Source organism: Pongo pygmaeus, chromosome 14, assembly GCF_028885625.2.
Source record: "Pongo pygmaeus isolate AG05252 chromosome 14, NHGRI_mPonPyg2-v2.0_pri, whole genome shotgun sequence".
In the NCBI taxonomy this organism is placed as follows: Eukaryota; Metazoa; Chordata; class Mammalia; order Primates; family Hominidae; genus Pongo; species Pongo pygmaeus.
In genome coordinates this window covers 52,401,587-52,420,332 of record NC_072387.2, presented here as the reverse complement: position 1 = coordinate 52,420,332, position 18,746 = coordinate 52,401,587, and the positions used below count along the sequence as shown (strand labels likewise).

The window sequence follows — 18,746 nt, the reverse complement described above, 5'->3', positions numbered from 1 at the left end:
CATTACAGGCATGCACCACCATGCCTGGCTAATTTTTGTATTTTTAGTAGAGACGGGGTTTCACCATGTTGGCCAGGATGGTCTCGAACTCCTGACCTCGTGATCTGCCTGCTTCAGCCTCCCAAAGTGCTGGGATTACAGGCATGAGCCACTGCTATATTTTATAATCTTTTACAGTTAATCTCATATACTTTTGTTGGGTCTTTCCAAAATATTAAACATAGATTTTTAAAGAAACAACAATATCCACACTATTTCATTGGTTTATACAATATTAAGTTACGAAAGTACAATATCAAGCACAACTGGCAAAAACAGGTTTGCAAACAAACACAAGTAAGTCATAAGATTGAACTAGTCAATTGATAGGAGCAGAAATAGGCAGATTTACTAGATAACAGTTTTCTAGCATGATATGGGAATTAGTCACTTATGACTTACAAAGGTAATAGAGTGAGTTAACTGGTTAGAGGTTATGTGTAGATAGGCTAAGACATAAGCTACTGTGCCTCTCCATTTTAATTGACTGTGTGTCTTTCTGCCTAGGGTGTTTTGAGGGCAGAGATAGTGCCTGGCTATTAAGGGAAACTACTGAAGAACTCACCAGACATTTTTATAATGCTATGTAAATCTTATGAGAACAAGTATAATTTTAAAAAACAAAACAGTTATTTTTAAGCCATTTACACTAAGGTTTATGGATCTTTCCAGAAAAGGCCATGTAGCAGATGCAAATTTCCTTGCTAAAAGCTTCTGTTAGTTTCCTAGGGCTACCATAACAAATTGGCACTAACTGGATGACTAAAAACAACAAAAACTTGTTCTCTCATAGTTATGGAGGCCAGTTTATGAAACTGAGATGTTGACAGCACCTTGCACCTTTTGGTGGTTCACTTACCTCTTCTGTTGTCTGGTAACTTGAGGTGTTCTTTGCCTAGGGGCTAAGTGACTTGGAGCTCCATGCCTCTATCGTCAAATGGTTTTATTCCATGTGGGTCTGAATCTCAAGTAGCCCTCTACCTTTCTCTTATAAAGATTCTTGTGTAGAAATAAATGAAGATCAATCAAATGAGAACAAGCAAAAGCTATTTATTCAGGCCTTGTAAGGGAGGGAGCCACAATCTCCTGCATTTTAGCAAAGTCGAAGGCAGGCAGAGGAGTGGGCATGCCCTGATAAGAGGCTCTCAGCATGAGGAAGCTGCAGGCAGGCTAACTAGAAGTGGAGCATTCTGTGGCTTCTTCTTGTTAGTCTCAACTTGGAAATGGGGACAAAAGTTAGGGAAGATGCCAGTTATTAATCCAGTACTGGTCATTTGGGACAATTGTTATAGTTTGTCTCCAAGGATTGTTATTAGAGGTAATGATATAACTTTCTGCAAGTCTAATTTATAGACTTCCTGGACTGGTTACTGTAGATAATGGGTTAGTCTCCTGGGTTGCTTGCTGCAGGTTGTGGGTCAGAGTTCTGTTTTTACATATGGTCTGGCCATTGTCCATTTGCATATTCAGTCACCTACCCTAAATCCAGGATGATCTCATCTCAAGATCTTTAACCCAGTTAAATCTGCAAAACTTCTTTTTCAAAATAAGGTCACATTTACAGGTTCTGGGGGTTAGGATGTGGATATATCTTTGGATGTGCGGGAGGGCACCATTTAACCCACTATAAAGTTCTTCTTGGTTTGGAAATCATGTTTACTTGTTTAGAGGGGGAGGAAAAAAAAGACCTTGCCCCTTGCCTCTCTGAATGAGACAAGCAGGTAGGTTATAACTGGATTTCACCAAAGGTCTATATAACTTCTGTCCCAGAGGTAGAAATCTTTTCAAAACAGTTGCCTGGACATCCTTTAAAGCTTGGATTTGAGCTGCAGACCAACCCCTTAATGTCTACACTCCAAAACAAGAGATGTTTTGGTAATCCAGTACTGTCTATACATTCAGCAAAGCCCCTCCTTTGGTAGAAACCTAGAAGCAGTGTGGATAATGTATGAATGTTGCCTATATTATCTTGGATAGGGAGGTAAGGTATAATACAAACCCTCTGGTTTCTTTCTTTTTCAGTGCCTTGAAACTCTAATCTCATTACCTGGCCAGAAAAGGAGGTAATCCCTAGTGTCAGCAGATTCAGCGGTACTGGTATATAATAGGTATACAGTTTATTTTTAATTATTCAATTAATTCTTTTTGGATGACTCTGATGACGCTCTAACTTCTCTTAAAAACATGTTTGAAAAGAGTTGTCTCTAAAGCCTGTTTCCTTAATTTATGCAATTCTAATGAATTATCGGTAGATGGCAGTAGTTTGTTTTCATTTTTCATTGCACAACAGAAGTCTGGGGAAAAAAACTAAAACTTTTCCAATTTTACAGCATGAATTTTATGAATAATTGGTTTAAATAAATATTATCGAAGAGTTCTTCAATTTATGTTGCTATAGAAATAGAGATCAAGATGTACTAGTTACTTTATTTTTATTGTATAAATCCAATTTTCTTTATTCTTTAGGTTACTTTATCAAATACTTTAAGGAATACAAAAATGAATAAAACACTGTATTTGCCTTCCCAGTGCTTACAATCTAATGGGGAAAGATACTATAAAATAATGAAAATAATAAAAATAAAAATCTGTTGAGTATTCATTGTGTGACAGGAAATTTGCTAAATGCTTTACATGCATTATTTCATTTAGTCTTCACAATAACCCTAATGAAGCAGGCACTAATATTGTTCCCATTTTATGAGTAAGGAATCTGTGGCCCAGGTTGGAAATAATTTTCCTAATCTAATAAGTAGTGCAATCTAGATTTAAAACTAGCTCTGTCTTACTCTAGACCTATACCTTTATCTAAAATGGTATAATAGAAATACTGAAACAATTCTTCTAAAAAGAGAAAGACCATATCTTCCCGAAAGATCAAGAAAGACCTCCTAAAGAAAATGCCATCTAAATGGAATTGAAAGATTGACTGTGATGTTGACATGATCAGAATAGTGCTTTTGGAGCATTATTCTGTTAGAAAAGGGCAAACTGGAGTGGAGATAGACTATAATTAGATACCTGTTATATTCCAGGCACTTCTAGACATCTGCCATCATGGAGCTTACATTAGTAGAAGGATATGGAAAAGAAGTGTATGAGATGTCAGTGGTGATAGATGCTGTCAAGAAAAATGAGGCAGGGCAAGGGTGAAAGAGAGAGTTATTAGGGAAGGCTTCTCTACTAAGATAGTATTTGGAATTGGTAAGGAGTGATTGGATTCCAGTATAATTTAAAGGTAAAGCCAATGGGCTATGCCAAAAGAACTGCATGCAGCTTGTAATGGAAAAAGAGTGAAGGTTCTGGCTCATCCTTTGGGTAGGTCAATCAGGGCAGCAGCCTTGGAGTGTTAAGGATTTCTCAAAGGGCTTATGAAACATCAACAATAAGATCTCCTTTATTACTGCCTTGGGAAAGTCTAGTTGAATTGCCTTGGGCTCTATACCCTTGTAGAGACCTCCCTACTAATGAATTCAGGGTTTTTGGCCTGAACAACAAGAAAAATGAACTTATAATTTACTGAGATAGAGAAGACTATGAAGGTTCAGGTTTAATGGTGGTAATAGAGTGGACAGAGGAATCAAAAGTTCAGTTTGGGATATATTGAGTTGAAATGCCTATTAAAAATCCAAATGGAGATATCAGGTAGGCAATGAGTATGAGTCTACAGCTCAAAAGGGATGTTCAGGTTAGAGATATAATTTGGGAATTGTCAGCCTATAGGTGGATTTTAAAGCCATAGAACTAGATGGCATCACATGTAGAATAAGTATGAGAAAAGAAGGAAGCCTGAGGACCGAGCACTAGGAGGTGTAAAATAAGTGAAAAAGATGAGAAGGGACCAGCAAAGGAAACCAAGAAGTATGGTATTTCAAGAAGGCAGTAATTATCAGATGTGTTAAATGATGCCAATAGGTCAACTAAAATGAAGACGGAACTTGTTCATTGAATGTGGCAATGTAGAGCTCATAGATACCGTGATAAAAGTTTTAAAAGTACAATGATAAATGACTGGTTCTAGTGGGTTCAAGAAGAAAGAGGAGAGGAAGTGGAGAGCAAGGATCTTGGCTTTAAAGGGGAGCAAAGAAATGGGTCAGTACTGAAGGAGGTTATGGTGTCAAGCAAGGTTGGTGGTGGTAGTGGTTGTTGATTTATGATGGGCTGTTCAGAATAATACGTTTGACCAAGTAAATGGGGAAATTCTGTTGAGGGACCATTCAAAGAAGTAATGTCTGTGAGAAAGGAGTACAAAAGTAGAGGATTGGCCTTAGACAGGAGCAAGAACACTTTATTTATTGCAAGAAAACAGTATGCTGGTATACAGGTGCAGGTACAAAATCTGGTAGATGGGTAATTTACCATCTTCTCTGATTTTTTTCTTCTATCTCAGTTAAATTAGAAGGTAAATTATCAATTCAAAGGAAGGGAAAAGAGGTGTGGGAGGTTTGAAGACAGAGGATAAAGAGTGAAACAATCATCTGCATAACTTGGTGCATCTTAAGAGCCTAGGATCAAGGGCCCACTTGACATAAATGGTCTCGAATTTAAAGTGAGTCAACAGCATAGTTATATGTCTTTCTTTAAGCATATTCAGCTACTTGAGTATAAGCAAAGCAGCTGGTTGAGATTCTTCCAGGGAATTAGGACAGGGAGTGAGCTGTAAGGGAAATGAGGGTGAATGCAAAGGACTCTAAGCCAAGTAAGGAGGGAATACATAAAGGGCTGAGGAATGTGTAAAGATACAAGAGTCGATAGATTGGAAGTCTTGCAGGGTTAAACAGCACATACTGTCAAAATACTACATGGGATGAGCTAGAAAAATAAACAGTAGTTTGCATCTGGGATTATGGATAAGGTAGAGTTACACTCTATGGGTTGCTGGGGAGAATAGATGAAAGAAGACATCAAACAACTGAGCGTTCAGGGATTTAAATATACTATTTTTGTGGATATTGAAATTTCCAAAGAAATACAAGAGAGTAGTGATAGAGGAACAGTAAGTCAGATGCTATAAATCTAGGAATGAGCCTTCCAAGACCTGGAAGACAGCTGATAACAACAAAGAAAGATAAAGCCTATATAGTCTATGGCCTGAATTTCAAAGAAATCAGAGAGGGTTTTAGGGAGAAGAAGAGGAAATATGGTGGCAGTGGAATGGAGAACAGAAAAAAATGTTTCATCTCCAGACTTAGGGGCTTGAGGATGAGGAAGCTGTATCTTTGGACTTCAGTTAAAGCCAAAAGGTAAAAGGGAAGTTCACTGAAAAGGTTGACAATAGAAAGGACTTTGCTGAAGATGGCCCATGAATTTCAGAAGTCAAAGTGGAAGGATAGAAAAGGGTTGGGGAGTGGGTAATACAGCATCACACTAAGGGACTTACCAAGATGAATAAGGATGGGTTCTCATGATGAAGAATGACCTGGTTTCTTCTGAAGACTGAAGTTAATAGGGATGTAGAATTTAATGGGAATTATGCCCACAATATTTTAGGCAGCTTATGGAAATTGCACTGTAATTTGGGGGAGAGAGAAATGGGGACTCACCAGGAAAGTAAGTTACCTAGCAGGAATTTACTGCTAGGTAAGAGCATGAAGAACTCATTGGATTACCTCTTCAGGCATGCAAATTGTGTCATTAGGCCATTGGAGGTCTGTTGGAGCTGCAGCAGCTCTATAAATGCCCCTTACCAGAATAGTTTCTCAAAGAAGACATGTAGATGATAGTAGTGGGAATAGAAAGAGTAAGTTGATTAAAGTGATGTTTTAGCATCATAGGAATGCAAAATATAGTGGACCCTTGAACAACATGGGTTTGAACTATGCGGGTACACTTATCCGTGGGTATTTTCAACCAAACTAGTATCAAATATACAGTATACACGTGACTTGAAACCCACATGTAAGGAGGGCGAAGTTTTCATGTAAGTGAGCTCTGAAGCACTGACTTTGGGACTTGAATATGCACAGATTTCAATATGAAGTGGGGAAGGGGGTGAGTTGGAACCAATCCCCTGCATATACTGTGGGATGACTCTAGTTTGATTCTGGAGTGATATATGGAAGACATAATTCTTCCCATAAAAAATCATAATCTTGGTAGTCTATCTTAGTCTAGCATTAAGAGCATGAACTTTGGAGCCAAAATACTTGAATTCAAATCACATATCTTACACTGAATGGCTCTCTTTGGGTAAATTCTTATATCCATTTGTATACCTCCCTGTACTTTTTTTTGTAAAATGAAAATTGTAATAATATCTACCTTACAGGGTTAAATGAGTTACTGTTTGTAAAGTTCTTAGAATACCATCTGGCACAGAATAAACATTATATATATTTTTTTAATCTAAAGCACTTGAAACAACAGTGACTAGCACAAAGTAAGTATGACATAAGTATTTACCATTGTAATTAATTGAGAGAACTGACAGTATATACTGAAAGTATAAATGTAGAGGGCATGCATTTTTCAAGGTAGATATATTTAAGGATGAAGTCTGTGACCGTGAAACCCAAATGAAAGAGCTAGAGAGAAAATCAGATTTGGATTCATTAGCACTAATCTGGGACAGTTCTGTGTGTTGAGCAGAAAGGATGTAACATGAACGGAGTGAATGGCTCAGCATCAGGGAAGACTTCATGAAGGAGTAAGTTTGAAGTGAGATTTGAAGGAAGTGACATGAAGAGACAGGAAAGAATTATAAATTTCAAGGAATGGTTATGATACTCTGCTAGGTAAGCTCTCAGGATTTCTTTAGCTTAGTTGTATATTTCTAGATAGATTTGATCTCTACACAGGAAACGATTTAACTTTGCTTTTCTTTTTTGTTGCATATATATCAGGTTTCAATCCTTTAAATTTTTTTGATCACATGTAACTAGTACATGAATGCTTTGTAGTTAATTGATCTTTAGAAAAGATATTTAGTGATTTAAGGAGAAAAATACTTATTCTTCCTATCGTTACTCCTAAATAAAGAGTAGATCAAAATTTGCTTAGGGCTTACCCTGTCCAGAATAGTACTGGACAGGAGTGCTATATTTCCTGGATTCCACACCCATAGCAGAAATTGTTAATCATTATTGATATCATTTCTCATAGATTCTTTTTATAATCTCAGAATCTATTTCATCATAGTACTGGAGTTACATACTATTAATACTAACCCAAAATAATTATGCAGTGTATATCAGGTACTGTTCTAAGCATGCTTTTATATTACTTTAATTATTAGAACACCCTTATGAAGTTTTAAAGATGAGGGGCTGAGGATCAAAGAAGTTAAGAAACTTACTCAAGGTCACAACTGCGGAAAAGCAGGAGAAGCAAAATTCAAATACAGTTCTACTTTCATTCCAAAATCACTTAACCATTGTATTCTAATTCTTGGCACTAATGATAAAATGTCATTGACATCCCTGTGACATGTTTGACAATTAATTTACCTTTCAGGATCACCAATATACAACAGGAAAAAACAAAAGTGAAAGATTATCAATATAGATTATTGAGTAGGAGTAAAGAAGGTAAATCAAAAAGGGGAAAAGAGGAGATTACAGACACAGAAAATGTCAGACAACAAAGAAAGGAAGAGTCAAGGATTTCCTAAAGAAGGTAATGAAACAATCTTAAGAAATACATAATTAAAAGATCAGCAACAACAAAAATAGTAGTCTGGCAGGATAATTGTGTTAAAATTGATAGCAAATTAGAATAGATGGAAGCAGTTACATTTAGCCGGGACAAACATATACAGTGTTTAGAAAAGGCGTACCAACCTGAAAATACAGACCTATAATGAAAATGCATCAACTCTAATTGCTATAGAGTTGTTATGATAGCACTATAATTATAGTATATGTGCAAGTGGTCTGGATAAAAAAATTAGGACAATCAAAATATTTATACGGTTCCATAAAGGAACAGGTATAACATTGCAGTAGGCAACTTTGAATTGTCTATTATCGTTGCCTTTACTTTTGGTTTTGTTTGTATCAGCAAGGGAAAATTACTAATTCTAAATTTAGTTTAGGAGGAAAAAGCATCAAACATTTCATGATTTTGAGTAAAGAAACATAACTTTCTTAAAATGGCTGTATTTTAATTTTTATTATATACTTTATTCTTTTGTCTAATTGTAGATAATGAAGACGCAAGTTCATTAGCTGATGCTGTAGAGAAAGTTGCAAAGCAACAACAATCACAAGCATCAGAGATAGAAAAAAACAAAAAGGTTCTGTTCAGTTTGAAGGTAACTTCTTTATATAGTCTTTTAAATGTCTTTACTTTCTTCAAAAGTAAATGACCAGGAGGTTATTTTAAAAATATGTATTATTGGGCGTCACTTTTAAAGTTATTCTCTGTCAATTATTCTGTTCTCCCTCAGTAAGGTTTACATGGCTATTCCAGTTTTGTGGAAAATTTTACACTCCCAACATACAAAGATTCAACAATGTCATTGCAACTGTAGGATAAGCATATAAAACCTAACATGTTAGATAGAATTATTTTACATTCCCTTATTTGATAGTGTTTCCTAAAATGCTGAATTGAAGGAATGTTAAGTTTTAAGCCAGTGTTTGTCAAGCTATGGATTGTGAGTTACTTGTTGTCAGTGAACATTTCAAGTAGCCTCCCTCTATGTTCCTTTCCTTTTTAAATATATTTATAATCCTACTGCAGGGATTATGGGAGCCATTCTTGGTCTTCACATGCAACATAATTACATATAACTATACTATGTGAATATGACTAAAGAAATGAAAATGAAAACAGTATCTTGTGCTCTGTAACGATTGTTATTAAATATATCATAGAAATGAGAGGAGTAGGCTCAGGAGTTGAACTGCCTAGTTCAAAAGGCCAAATTTACTAATTCTTGTTCCATGATTGAATTTGTTGTGCTCCTGTTTCCTTAGTTGTAAAACAGAGATAACAATAGGACGTGCCCATAAGCTTTTCATGAGGATTAAATGAGTTAATGTGTTTGGTGGGGACCAGGTGGACATGGTACTGGTAGGGCCCTATTTGACATTGGTTTTAAGTATCATTGGCTTTAAGTGCATCAGTAGATATATAATGACAATAATTGTATTATCATGGTGATATGGATTTCTTATAAATATTTGTATTATGTTAGTCACTTCTAGAAAAGAATACATCTATACAGTAGAATATAATTCAAAAAATAATGTCATACTTTTGTAAAGAAATTTTTTGTGAAACTTTTCAGGCTTCAAAGAGTTTCATAGACTTTATTCCGTTTATATTGAGAGCCTACTTTGTGTTAAGCATTTTGCTGAACATTGTCCTCACTCTTATGTTACTTACCATCTATTGGGAAGAGAAAGAAGTAAACAAATAATTACATGTAGAGTAGTAGTGTCAATGATAGAGGCATGAACACAACACAGATTTAACACTAGAGAAAGAGTGATCACAAAAGAAATGATGTTTCAGTTGAGTTTTAAATGTCAGCTGGAGTTCATCTGAATGATTAGGTGTCTAGGACAGGTTTAAAGTTTAGGGAGTAAGGAAGATAATATTCAAAATAAAAAGAACCTGAGGATATTCACAGAGGACATTTGCAGAGGCCTGAAATGGCATTGGTACATTCCTAGAACCATAAATAGTTTGATGGTAATGTAAATTACAGTATGTTTTAAAAAATCATGGAAGATATATACCACGATAAGAAACTTCAACTTTATTCTAAAGTTGATGAGAAGCATTTGACAGATTTTAAGCAAGAAGCAAATATTAAATTTATATTTTAGAAAGAATTCTAGATACATAAAAAGCACTTATTATAATCCAATATCCATTCATGATAAAAACTCTCATCTAATTGGAAATAAAAGGGAACTTCCTTAGTCTAAGGAAGAACATCTACATAAGTTCTACAACCAGCCACATACTTAATGGTGAAATAACGAATGGTTTTCTCCTAAGATCAGGAACAAGAAAAAGATGTTTTCTCTTACTTCTATTCAAGATGGTACTGGTAGTTCAGGCCAGTGCAGCTATGCAAGAAAAAGAAATAAAACTCATCCAGATTAGAAAGGAAGAAGTAAATCTGTTTTTATTCACAGATGGCATGATTTTTTTTTAAAGAAAATCCCAAGGAAGCTATAAAAAGCTATTAGAACTAATAAGTGAGTTTAGGAAGATTGCAGGGCACAAGATTAATATCTAAAAATATATTTATTTCTGCACATTGGCAAGAGAAAATGAGAAATTAAAACTTCAAAAGCAATACTACTTACAATACCATCAAAACTATTCAATACTTAGGGGCAAATTTGACAAAAGGTTTACAAGACCAGTATGCTGAACACTGTAAAACATTGGTGAGAAAAATTAAAGAAGACTTAAATATAGAGGTATATCATTTTTATGAAACAGAGGACTCAGTATTGCTAATATGTTAGTTCTCTCAATTTTATTTATATATGAAACACAGTCCTAGTCAAAATTTCAGCAGGCTTTTGGGAGAGAAATACATAGGCTAATTCTAAAAGTCATATGGAAATGCAAAGGACCTAGAATATCCAAAACAATTTTGAAGAAGAAAAGTGTTGGAAATCTTATACTACCTGGGACATTTTCTAACACTAACAACCAATTTTCTGATTCTCTGGATGCCAACTTGGCGTCCAATGATTTGATTCAGTTCTGACACTACAACAGTTTTCCCTTATTTGCAGTTTTGCTTTTCGCAGTTTCAGTTACCCACAGTGAGCTGCATTCTAAAAGTATTAAATGGAACATTACAGAAATAAACAATTTGTAAATTTAAAATTGCAAGTCATTCTGAGTAGCATGATGAAATCTCACACTGTCCTGCTCCATCCTGCCTGGGACATGAGTCGTCCTTTTGTCCAGCACATCTATGCCATATGAGCTACCCATTCATTAGTTACTTAGAGTCGTCTCAGTTATCAGATTGATTGTGGCAGTATCATAGTGCTTATCTTCAACTAAACCTTGTTTTACTTAATGACCCCAAAGTATCAGCGTAGTGATGCTGGCAATTCACATATGCCAAAGAGAAGCTGTAAAGTACTTACCTTAAGTGAGAAGGTGAAAGTTCTCAACTTAAAGGAAAGAAAAAAATCATACACTGAAGTTGCTAAGATCTATGGTAAGGACAAATTATCCATCTGTGAAGTTGTAAAGAAGGAATAATAAATTCCTGGCTGGGCGTGGTGGCTCACGTCTGTAATCCCAGCTCTTTGGGAGGCTGAGGCAGATGGATAACTTGAGGTCGGGAGTTCGAGACCAGCCTGGCCAACATGGTGAAACCCTGTCTCTACTAAAAATACAAAACAGCCGGGCATGTTGAGTACAGTACAATAAGATAGGAGAGAGAGACCACATTCATATAACTTTTATTATAGTATATCGTTATAATTACTTTGTTGTTAGTTATTGTTATTCTCTTATTGTGCCTAATTTATATATTAAACTTTATCATAAGTATGTATGTATAGGAAAAAAAACATAGTGTATATAGAGTTCAGTACTGTCCATGGTTTCAGGCATCCACGGAGGTCTTGGAACATATTCCCCTTGGATAAGGAGGGACTACTATATCTACCTGGAATTAGCATCAGATCCCACAAGTTAAAGGGCTCAGTCCCATAAGACTGCCCCTGCTTCATGTGCCAGTCACAAATCCGAGGCCACCCATACTTCTGACCAACTGGCTATAAAATCAGAGGTTCTCACAACCTACTCCCGTACTTTCCCTGCACCCTTCACCAGGTTTGAGCATTTTTAGAATGACTCACAGAACTCAGGAAAGCACCTATTACCCATTTATTATAAAGGATGCAACTCAGGAATAGCCAAATGGAAGATATGATGCGTGGGGATAGGTATGTGGGAGGGGGCCTGCAAGGAGCTTCTATGCCCTCTCTGGGCACACCACTCTTCCAGCACCTCAATATGTTTATACCAACCCAGAAGCTCTCTCAACCCCGCATAGTTTAAGGTTTCCTGTGGAGGTTTCATCACATTATTAACTCAATCTTCAGCCCCTCTTTCTTCCCAGAAGACTGGGGAAATGGGGCTAAAAGTTTCAGTCTTCTAATCAAGGCTTGGTCTTTTTGACAGCCAGCCCCCATCCTAAAGCTATGTAGGGACCCACCAAGAATTAATTCATTTGAACAGAAGATCCTCCTATCACCCTTGTCACTTAGGAGATCCCAAGGTCCTATGGTTCGGATGTTTCTCCCGTCCAACCCTCGTGTTGGAAGTTAATCCCTAGTATTGGAGATGGGGCCCAGTGGGAGGTGTTTGGGTCATGGAGGCAGATCCCGTCATGAATAGATTAATGCCCTCCTTTGGGAGCAAGGGAGTTCTCATTCTATTAGTTCCCCTGAGAGCTGGTTGTTAAAAAGAGCCTGGCACCTCCCGGCTCCCTCCCTTGCTTTCTTTCCCACTATGTGACTGCTGCAAATGCCAGCTTCTCTTCACCTTCTACCATGAGTAGAAGCAGCCTGAGGCCCTCACTAGATGTAGATGCCCAGTCTTCAACTTTCCAGCCATCAGAATCATGGGCCAAATAAACCTTTTTTGAATAAATTGTCCAGACTCAGGAATTTCTTTTAGCAACACAGAATGCACTAATACACAAGAGTTTTAGGAACCTTGTACCAATAACTGGGAAAAAAGACCAAATATCTTTCCATGTTACCACACTACCTGATTTTAATATTTATTATAGGGCATAGTAATCAGGATAATATGATATAGCTAGACATATAGATCCATGGAACAAACTAAAGTGCCCAGAAATAGTCCCACACATATCAATTGATTTTTGAAGATGTATCAAAGCAATTCAGCAGAGAAGGGTAATCTTTTCATGAAATGGTAGAAGAACAATTGGATATTTTCATGCAAAAAAAATTCTGAACCTCAAATTTCACCTCAAACCATATACAAAAATTAACTCAAAATGAATCAAAGGCCTGATTGTTAAGAGTTAAAACAACAAAGTATCTAGAAGAAAACATAGAAAAACTTAGTGATGTTGGGCTTGGCAATGATTTCTTTAATATGACATAAAAATTTTGATGATTTTCATCCAAAAAAATTTTTAAACTTGCTCTTCAATATACACTATTATGAAAACAAACTAAGGTATTCTTGCTGGGGCCCTTTGGCCATTTGGGTTGTCAGACTAGGAGAGAATATTTGAAAACACATCTAACAGTATACTTAAATTTCCACTATAATATACACACACAAAGGCACACACACACACACACACACACACACACAACCCACTAGAATGGCTAAGTTTAAAAAGACTGACCGTAACAAATGTTGATGCAGATATGGAAGGCCTGGAACTCTCAGACCTGTTAGATGGACTGTAAAATGACACAACCACTTAGGAAAACAGTTTATACCTTCTTGAAAAGTTAAACGTATCCCTACTGTATAATCTAGCCATTTAACTTTTAGGTATTTACCCAAGAGAAATAAATGTGTATGCCCACTGGAAAACTGGAAAGAACCCAAATGCCCATCAGTTAGATGAACTAGTAAACTAATATGGTATATCCATACAACAGAATACTACTCAGCAATAAAAATGAAGAATTGATATATACAACAACTTGGATGAATCTTGAAATAATTATGCTTATTGAAAGAAGACTTAAAATTATGTATTAAATGATTCTATTTATATAAAATTAGTGAAAAACAAACTAATCTTTAGAGAAGGAAGGCATATCAGTGGTTTCCTACGAATGGAGAGATGGAAAGGGAGGAATGAATTTACAGAGTATCAGGAGGAAACTTTTTTGAATAATGGCTACATTTATTATCTTAGTTGTGGTGATGGTCTTATGAGCACAAGAAGGTCAAAATTCATCAAATTGTAAAGTTTGAATATGTATTTATATTAATTTTGCCTCAATAAAGCTGTAAGTTTAAAAAGGAGAGAGAAGAAGGGGAAAAGGATGAAGAGGAAGACGGAGGAAAAGAGGCAGAGGAGATTAAAGAAGAGGGGGAGAAGAAAAAAATAACATAATTCTCATGTAAGGGCAGAAATGGAGTAAAGGCAAAAGAAACTAAAGCCAAGAAGAAAAATTAACAGTCAATTACATTAGTCCAAGAAAGAGAAGAGATGATAACCAAATTGTATGGGTCAATATACTTCCTATATTGACCAATAAAGTTGATAGATAGCCTGATGTAACCAGCAGGGCATATGTCCCTTTCCTGACCATTGGTTGTGCATCAGTCATTCACTCATTTATTGAATGAATTTATTTATTTATTGAGCACCTACTTTGTGCCAGTTACTGTTTTAAGCAGTGGGAAGATGGTGGTAATGAGGACAGACATGGTTCCTGTAGCCACAGAGCTTACTTTCTAGTCAGGGGAAGCAAGCAATAAATTAACAAAATAAAGATAATTCAAAGATTGATGTATTACAAAGGAAATACAATGGGGTAATGTGTAGAGAGTAACTAGAGGAGGAGTGGAATAGTGGTTGGTTCATTTATATTTTGATTTAGGGAAGACCGTTCTGAGACATAATAATAACACTGAATTGTGAAAGACAAAGACCCAACAGATAATAGCCAGGAGTAGAGAATTTTAAAGTAGACCAAACAATAATTAAAAATGCCCTTAGGTCAGAAGGAACTATATATTTAATCAACAAAGGAGACTGGAAAAAGGGAGAGTAGTAGATGAGAAGCATAGCAAAGTAGATAGGCACTAGGCATATATGGCTTATAAAACACTTCCAGGAATTTGAAATTTGTTATTAATGCAATGGGAAACCACTGGAGGATGTTGAGCAGGGAAATAACATGATATGATTTATGTTTTGAAAAGATTCTTCTGCCTGATATACACAGACTAGTTGGGGGAGTGGGGAGGAATGGAAATAGGGAGATGAGTTAGACATTAGGTCACACTACAAAGACTGGTCAGAAGTGCATTGGGGATTTTATTTTGGAGGCCCAACCATCAGGATTTGATGAGAAATAGGTTGTGGGGGTAAGGGAAAGGGAAGAATCAAGAATGATTTCTAGGCTTTTGAGTATCCAGGTGGAAAGTTGTACAGTTTATTGAAATCAGAAAGTCTGGGGGAGGAATATGTTTGGTGTGTAAATTAAACTTTTTTTTCTGAATATGTATAGTTGAGATGTCTGGTAAACATACATATAGAAATGTCAAGTGAGCATTTGAAACGTCAGAGCTGATGATAAAAATTGAGGTTCATTGCCATATTGTATTTTTCAGTGAACTTACCTCCTTTTTCTCTGCCAGGAAAAGGATACAAGGAAGTTTGCATTTTTTGAAACAATGCCTTCTAACATTACAAATTTACTTAAAAAGAATGACCATGGTAGATAAGAAGAGGACTATGGAGGATGGCCTACAGAATTATTTTGGTGGGAAGATCTACAGAATTTGAGAAACAGTTAGACAGATACTTAAAAGAAGGGAAGAGCTAAGGTGGTAACATTAACTAAGTTGGGGAACATAGGAGTGTGATAATTTGCATTTTTGGTCCCAATTTTTCATCCCTTAGTCTATCCGTACCCTTTGCCATACATTACAATGCTTTCCCATAATGGATGGACACAGTTCCACCCCTTGACTCTGGGTTTGATTATGTGACTAGCTGGGGTGTTATCAGATGTGACTCAAACAAAAGCTTTAAAAAACTCTTCCATAACTGAATTTCACTCTTCTGCATCTACTATTATCATAAGACATGCCTGGGTTGGCCCATTGGAGGAGAAGATACACATGAAGCAAAGCCAAGACACCCCTGTCAGCCCAGTTAAAGCCAATTTAAATCATCTTACAATCAGCCAATCCCCAGACACTTGGGCAGATTCAACCAAGATCAGCAGAACCACCTAGCCAACCCTTGCTTCTCCCAGGCTTATGAACTACCTAGCCAACCTCAGCTGCTCCTAGTCATGTCAGCAATATATACTCATGTATTGTTGTATGCTACTGAGGTTTTGTGGTTCTGGCAACGGATAATTGATACAAGGAGTAATAGGCTGAGGTTGTAGAAAGGATTCATTCAATTTTTGGATATAGTGAATTTGAGATGGCCATTGGCAGCAGGGTGTAGAACTCAGCAGCCACTTATATTCTGTGAATCATCAGCAGATATATAGCTGAAGATGTAAATTTGGGTGAAATTACCCAAGGAGCATATATAGAGAGTGAGAAGAGGAAATTATGACTGAAATCTGCAGAAGACCTATATTTGAAGGAACTGTTGAGATTGAGAAGGAATTCTCAGAAATTTCTAAGGAGAACCGGAAAAGACTGGTGGTGTGAAAACTAGGCTTTAAAAAGAAGGCAGCAGTTAGCAATGCAAAATGCCCCAGGGCAGCAAAATAAATATCTTTATACTCATTTTACAAATGGAGAAAGTGTAGTTTGAATGGGGTAATTAAGTTTGTTATGCATGATCATACAAACTAGTAAATAGCAATAAGGGTGCTGGAACCTAGATCTTTTGATTCTTAACTCAGGGCTTTATCATTTTTTATCATATTGTCTTTCCTGAGTGTATACTTCTGATGCCTATAAATAAATTAGTAAAATTATTATAAAGTATCTTACATATATAAAATGTCAAAACAATGAGATTTTAGTATTTAGAATTAGATGAACATTAAAAAATATATAACTAAGGTCTTTGTGAAATTATAAGATAATTGTGTTTATTGTATGTTTCCTTGTATTCATTAATTTTTAAATATCTGATAAATATATTCTTATAAGTGATTTTTCCTATATTCATTATGGATTACAACATTGATTTTCCTCTCATGTTTAATATTTTGAATTAATAATGATAATGTTAAAATATATTACAGAATGAACTTCATGAGCTTGAAAAAGAAATAGCAGCTATCTCTGCAGAAACTAAAGAAACAGAAAGACAAATTTATCAACAAGATGCCACCATAGAGAATACCAAACTTCATTGTGATAGCCTGGAAACTCAAATCAAATCCTTACATTCAGAAAATGTAAAGCTTAAATTTGACATAGAAACGGCCCAAGAAGATTTTGAGGAACACATGATAAAATATAATGCATATTATGCAAAAATAAAAGCACATAAAAATAGTTTGGGGGAAGTAGAGAGCAAATGGTCATTTATGACTGAACTCCATGAAAAACAAGATTTTGTTAAAAAATTAAAGACAATGAAAGAAGAACTTATGCAAGATCTTCAAAATCCAGGAGGGAACCGAATAACACAAGTACAGGTGTGCAAAATTACTTAGTAAAACTATTTTTTCTATTACTCCTTTTTTACAAGTACATACAATAAATGATAAATTTATTGTGAAGTTAATAAAATGCCCATAGCTGTTCTATTACCTGAAGAAACTATTTTCATAATTGAAAAAAACTTGGAATAAGTACATGTGTTATATAACAACGACCCTAGATGCTCAAATGCATAAAGGAAACATCCACAAATCCCCTGTAGATTTATAAAAATATATGGTCAAATAAAGTCACAGTGAACAATTAATCCATTTGTTGTAGAAAATGTAATTCACAAAAATGTTGAAGCCTTAGCTTCTATGCCAATGGATCCAGACCAATTCAAATCAATTTAGTACACTTAATGCTGTTATGCAAGCAATATAAATTAATAACTGAACCTTAAGCATCTTACTATTTCTCTTACTGTTCTTTGAAGACGATAGAAGACACAGACTTAAAATATTGATCATTTCTTGCTAGAGAATTAAAAAGTGTCTTTTACACTGTTGTTCGGCAATTGCCACCATAACTACCACTTTCCTTTTTGTCTTATTTTCATTTGGTTTTTAGTTCTGTTTCAAATGTAAGGTTTCTTTGAGTAACAGTTCTTTATTTTTGTATACCTATAGAAGTAATATTCTAATGCTATTTATCAAAACTAAATTTTGATTTGGCTAGTTTTCTTAAATTATAGAAACACTGAAATATTGGATTTATATTGATCATCCTTTTTTGACTTCTATATTTCAAATGTTGTCAACATACAGGAAGACATTACAAACTTAAAGGATAAAATTATAACTGTAAAAGAATCTATCATTGAAAAAACTTGTTTTCTTGAGGAAGAAAAAAAGACACATGAAAAATTAAGAAAAGAAATAGAGGTAAGTCTAATTATCTAGATTTCAATGTTTTACGGGACCATTTTTAAAACTTACCCTATATTCATATTTCCATAGTTTACTCTCAATACTCAAAACAGTTGAAGAACAAGAAAGAACTATAAAATTTAGTAAATACAAATCATTAATAGATAACTAGAGATAACCCCCTCATTCAAAGATGTTCAAATATGTGAATGTGTTCAAACAATGCAAGGATTCACTCCTATTTAAATCTGGGCAAGGGTTCTTCCAGGTTTTTCTCATTCCACTAAGAACATGATACCCAATTAATGGCTAGAAAGCAGCTATGTAGTCAAAGAGGATGCCCATTCTTAGATATCAAAGACTCCTCAAAATAGGATAAAACACAATGGAAAGCATTGTCTTTCCAAACCTCTCTGACTTCATATTCGCAATTATCAAGAGTCAAGTTAAAAAAACAAACTGAAAATATGCAAAATTGAAAGTCAGAGTAAATTCATAATGTGTTGCGGTGCCACCTGTGGACTTCTGTCGTCATTATTGTTTGGATGA

At 35.4% G+C, this 18,746-nt stretch overlaps 1 protein-coding gene across 11 annotated transcripts in view; it reads left to right on the top strand.

The window, feature by feature from the left end:
- CCDC122 (coiled-coil domain containing 122) overlaps positions 1–18,746 on the top strand; it is an 85,491-nt gene that overhangs the window by 3,247 nt on the left and 63,498 nt on the right. For all 11 annotated transcript variants that reach the window (XR_008493448.2, XM_054447015.2, XM_054447013.2 and 8 more), the window contains exons 2-6: positions 2,062–2,147; positions 7,492–7,653; positions 8,181–8,290; positions 16,923–17,321; positions 18,096–18,212. Coding sequence is in view for 10 of the 11 variants with exons in the window: in XM_054447015.2 (XP_054302990.2) it covers positions 7,608–7,653; positions 8,181–8,290; positions 16,923–17,321; positions 18,096–18,212 (672 nt within the window). In the remaining variant the exon portion in view is untranslated. The remainder of the gene's footprint in view (positions 1–2,061; positions 2,148–7,491; positions 7,654–8,180; positions 8,291–16,922; positions 17,322–18,095; positions 18,213–18,746) is intronic.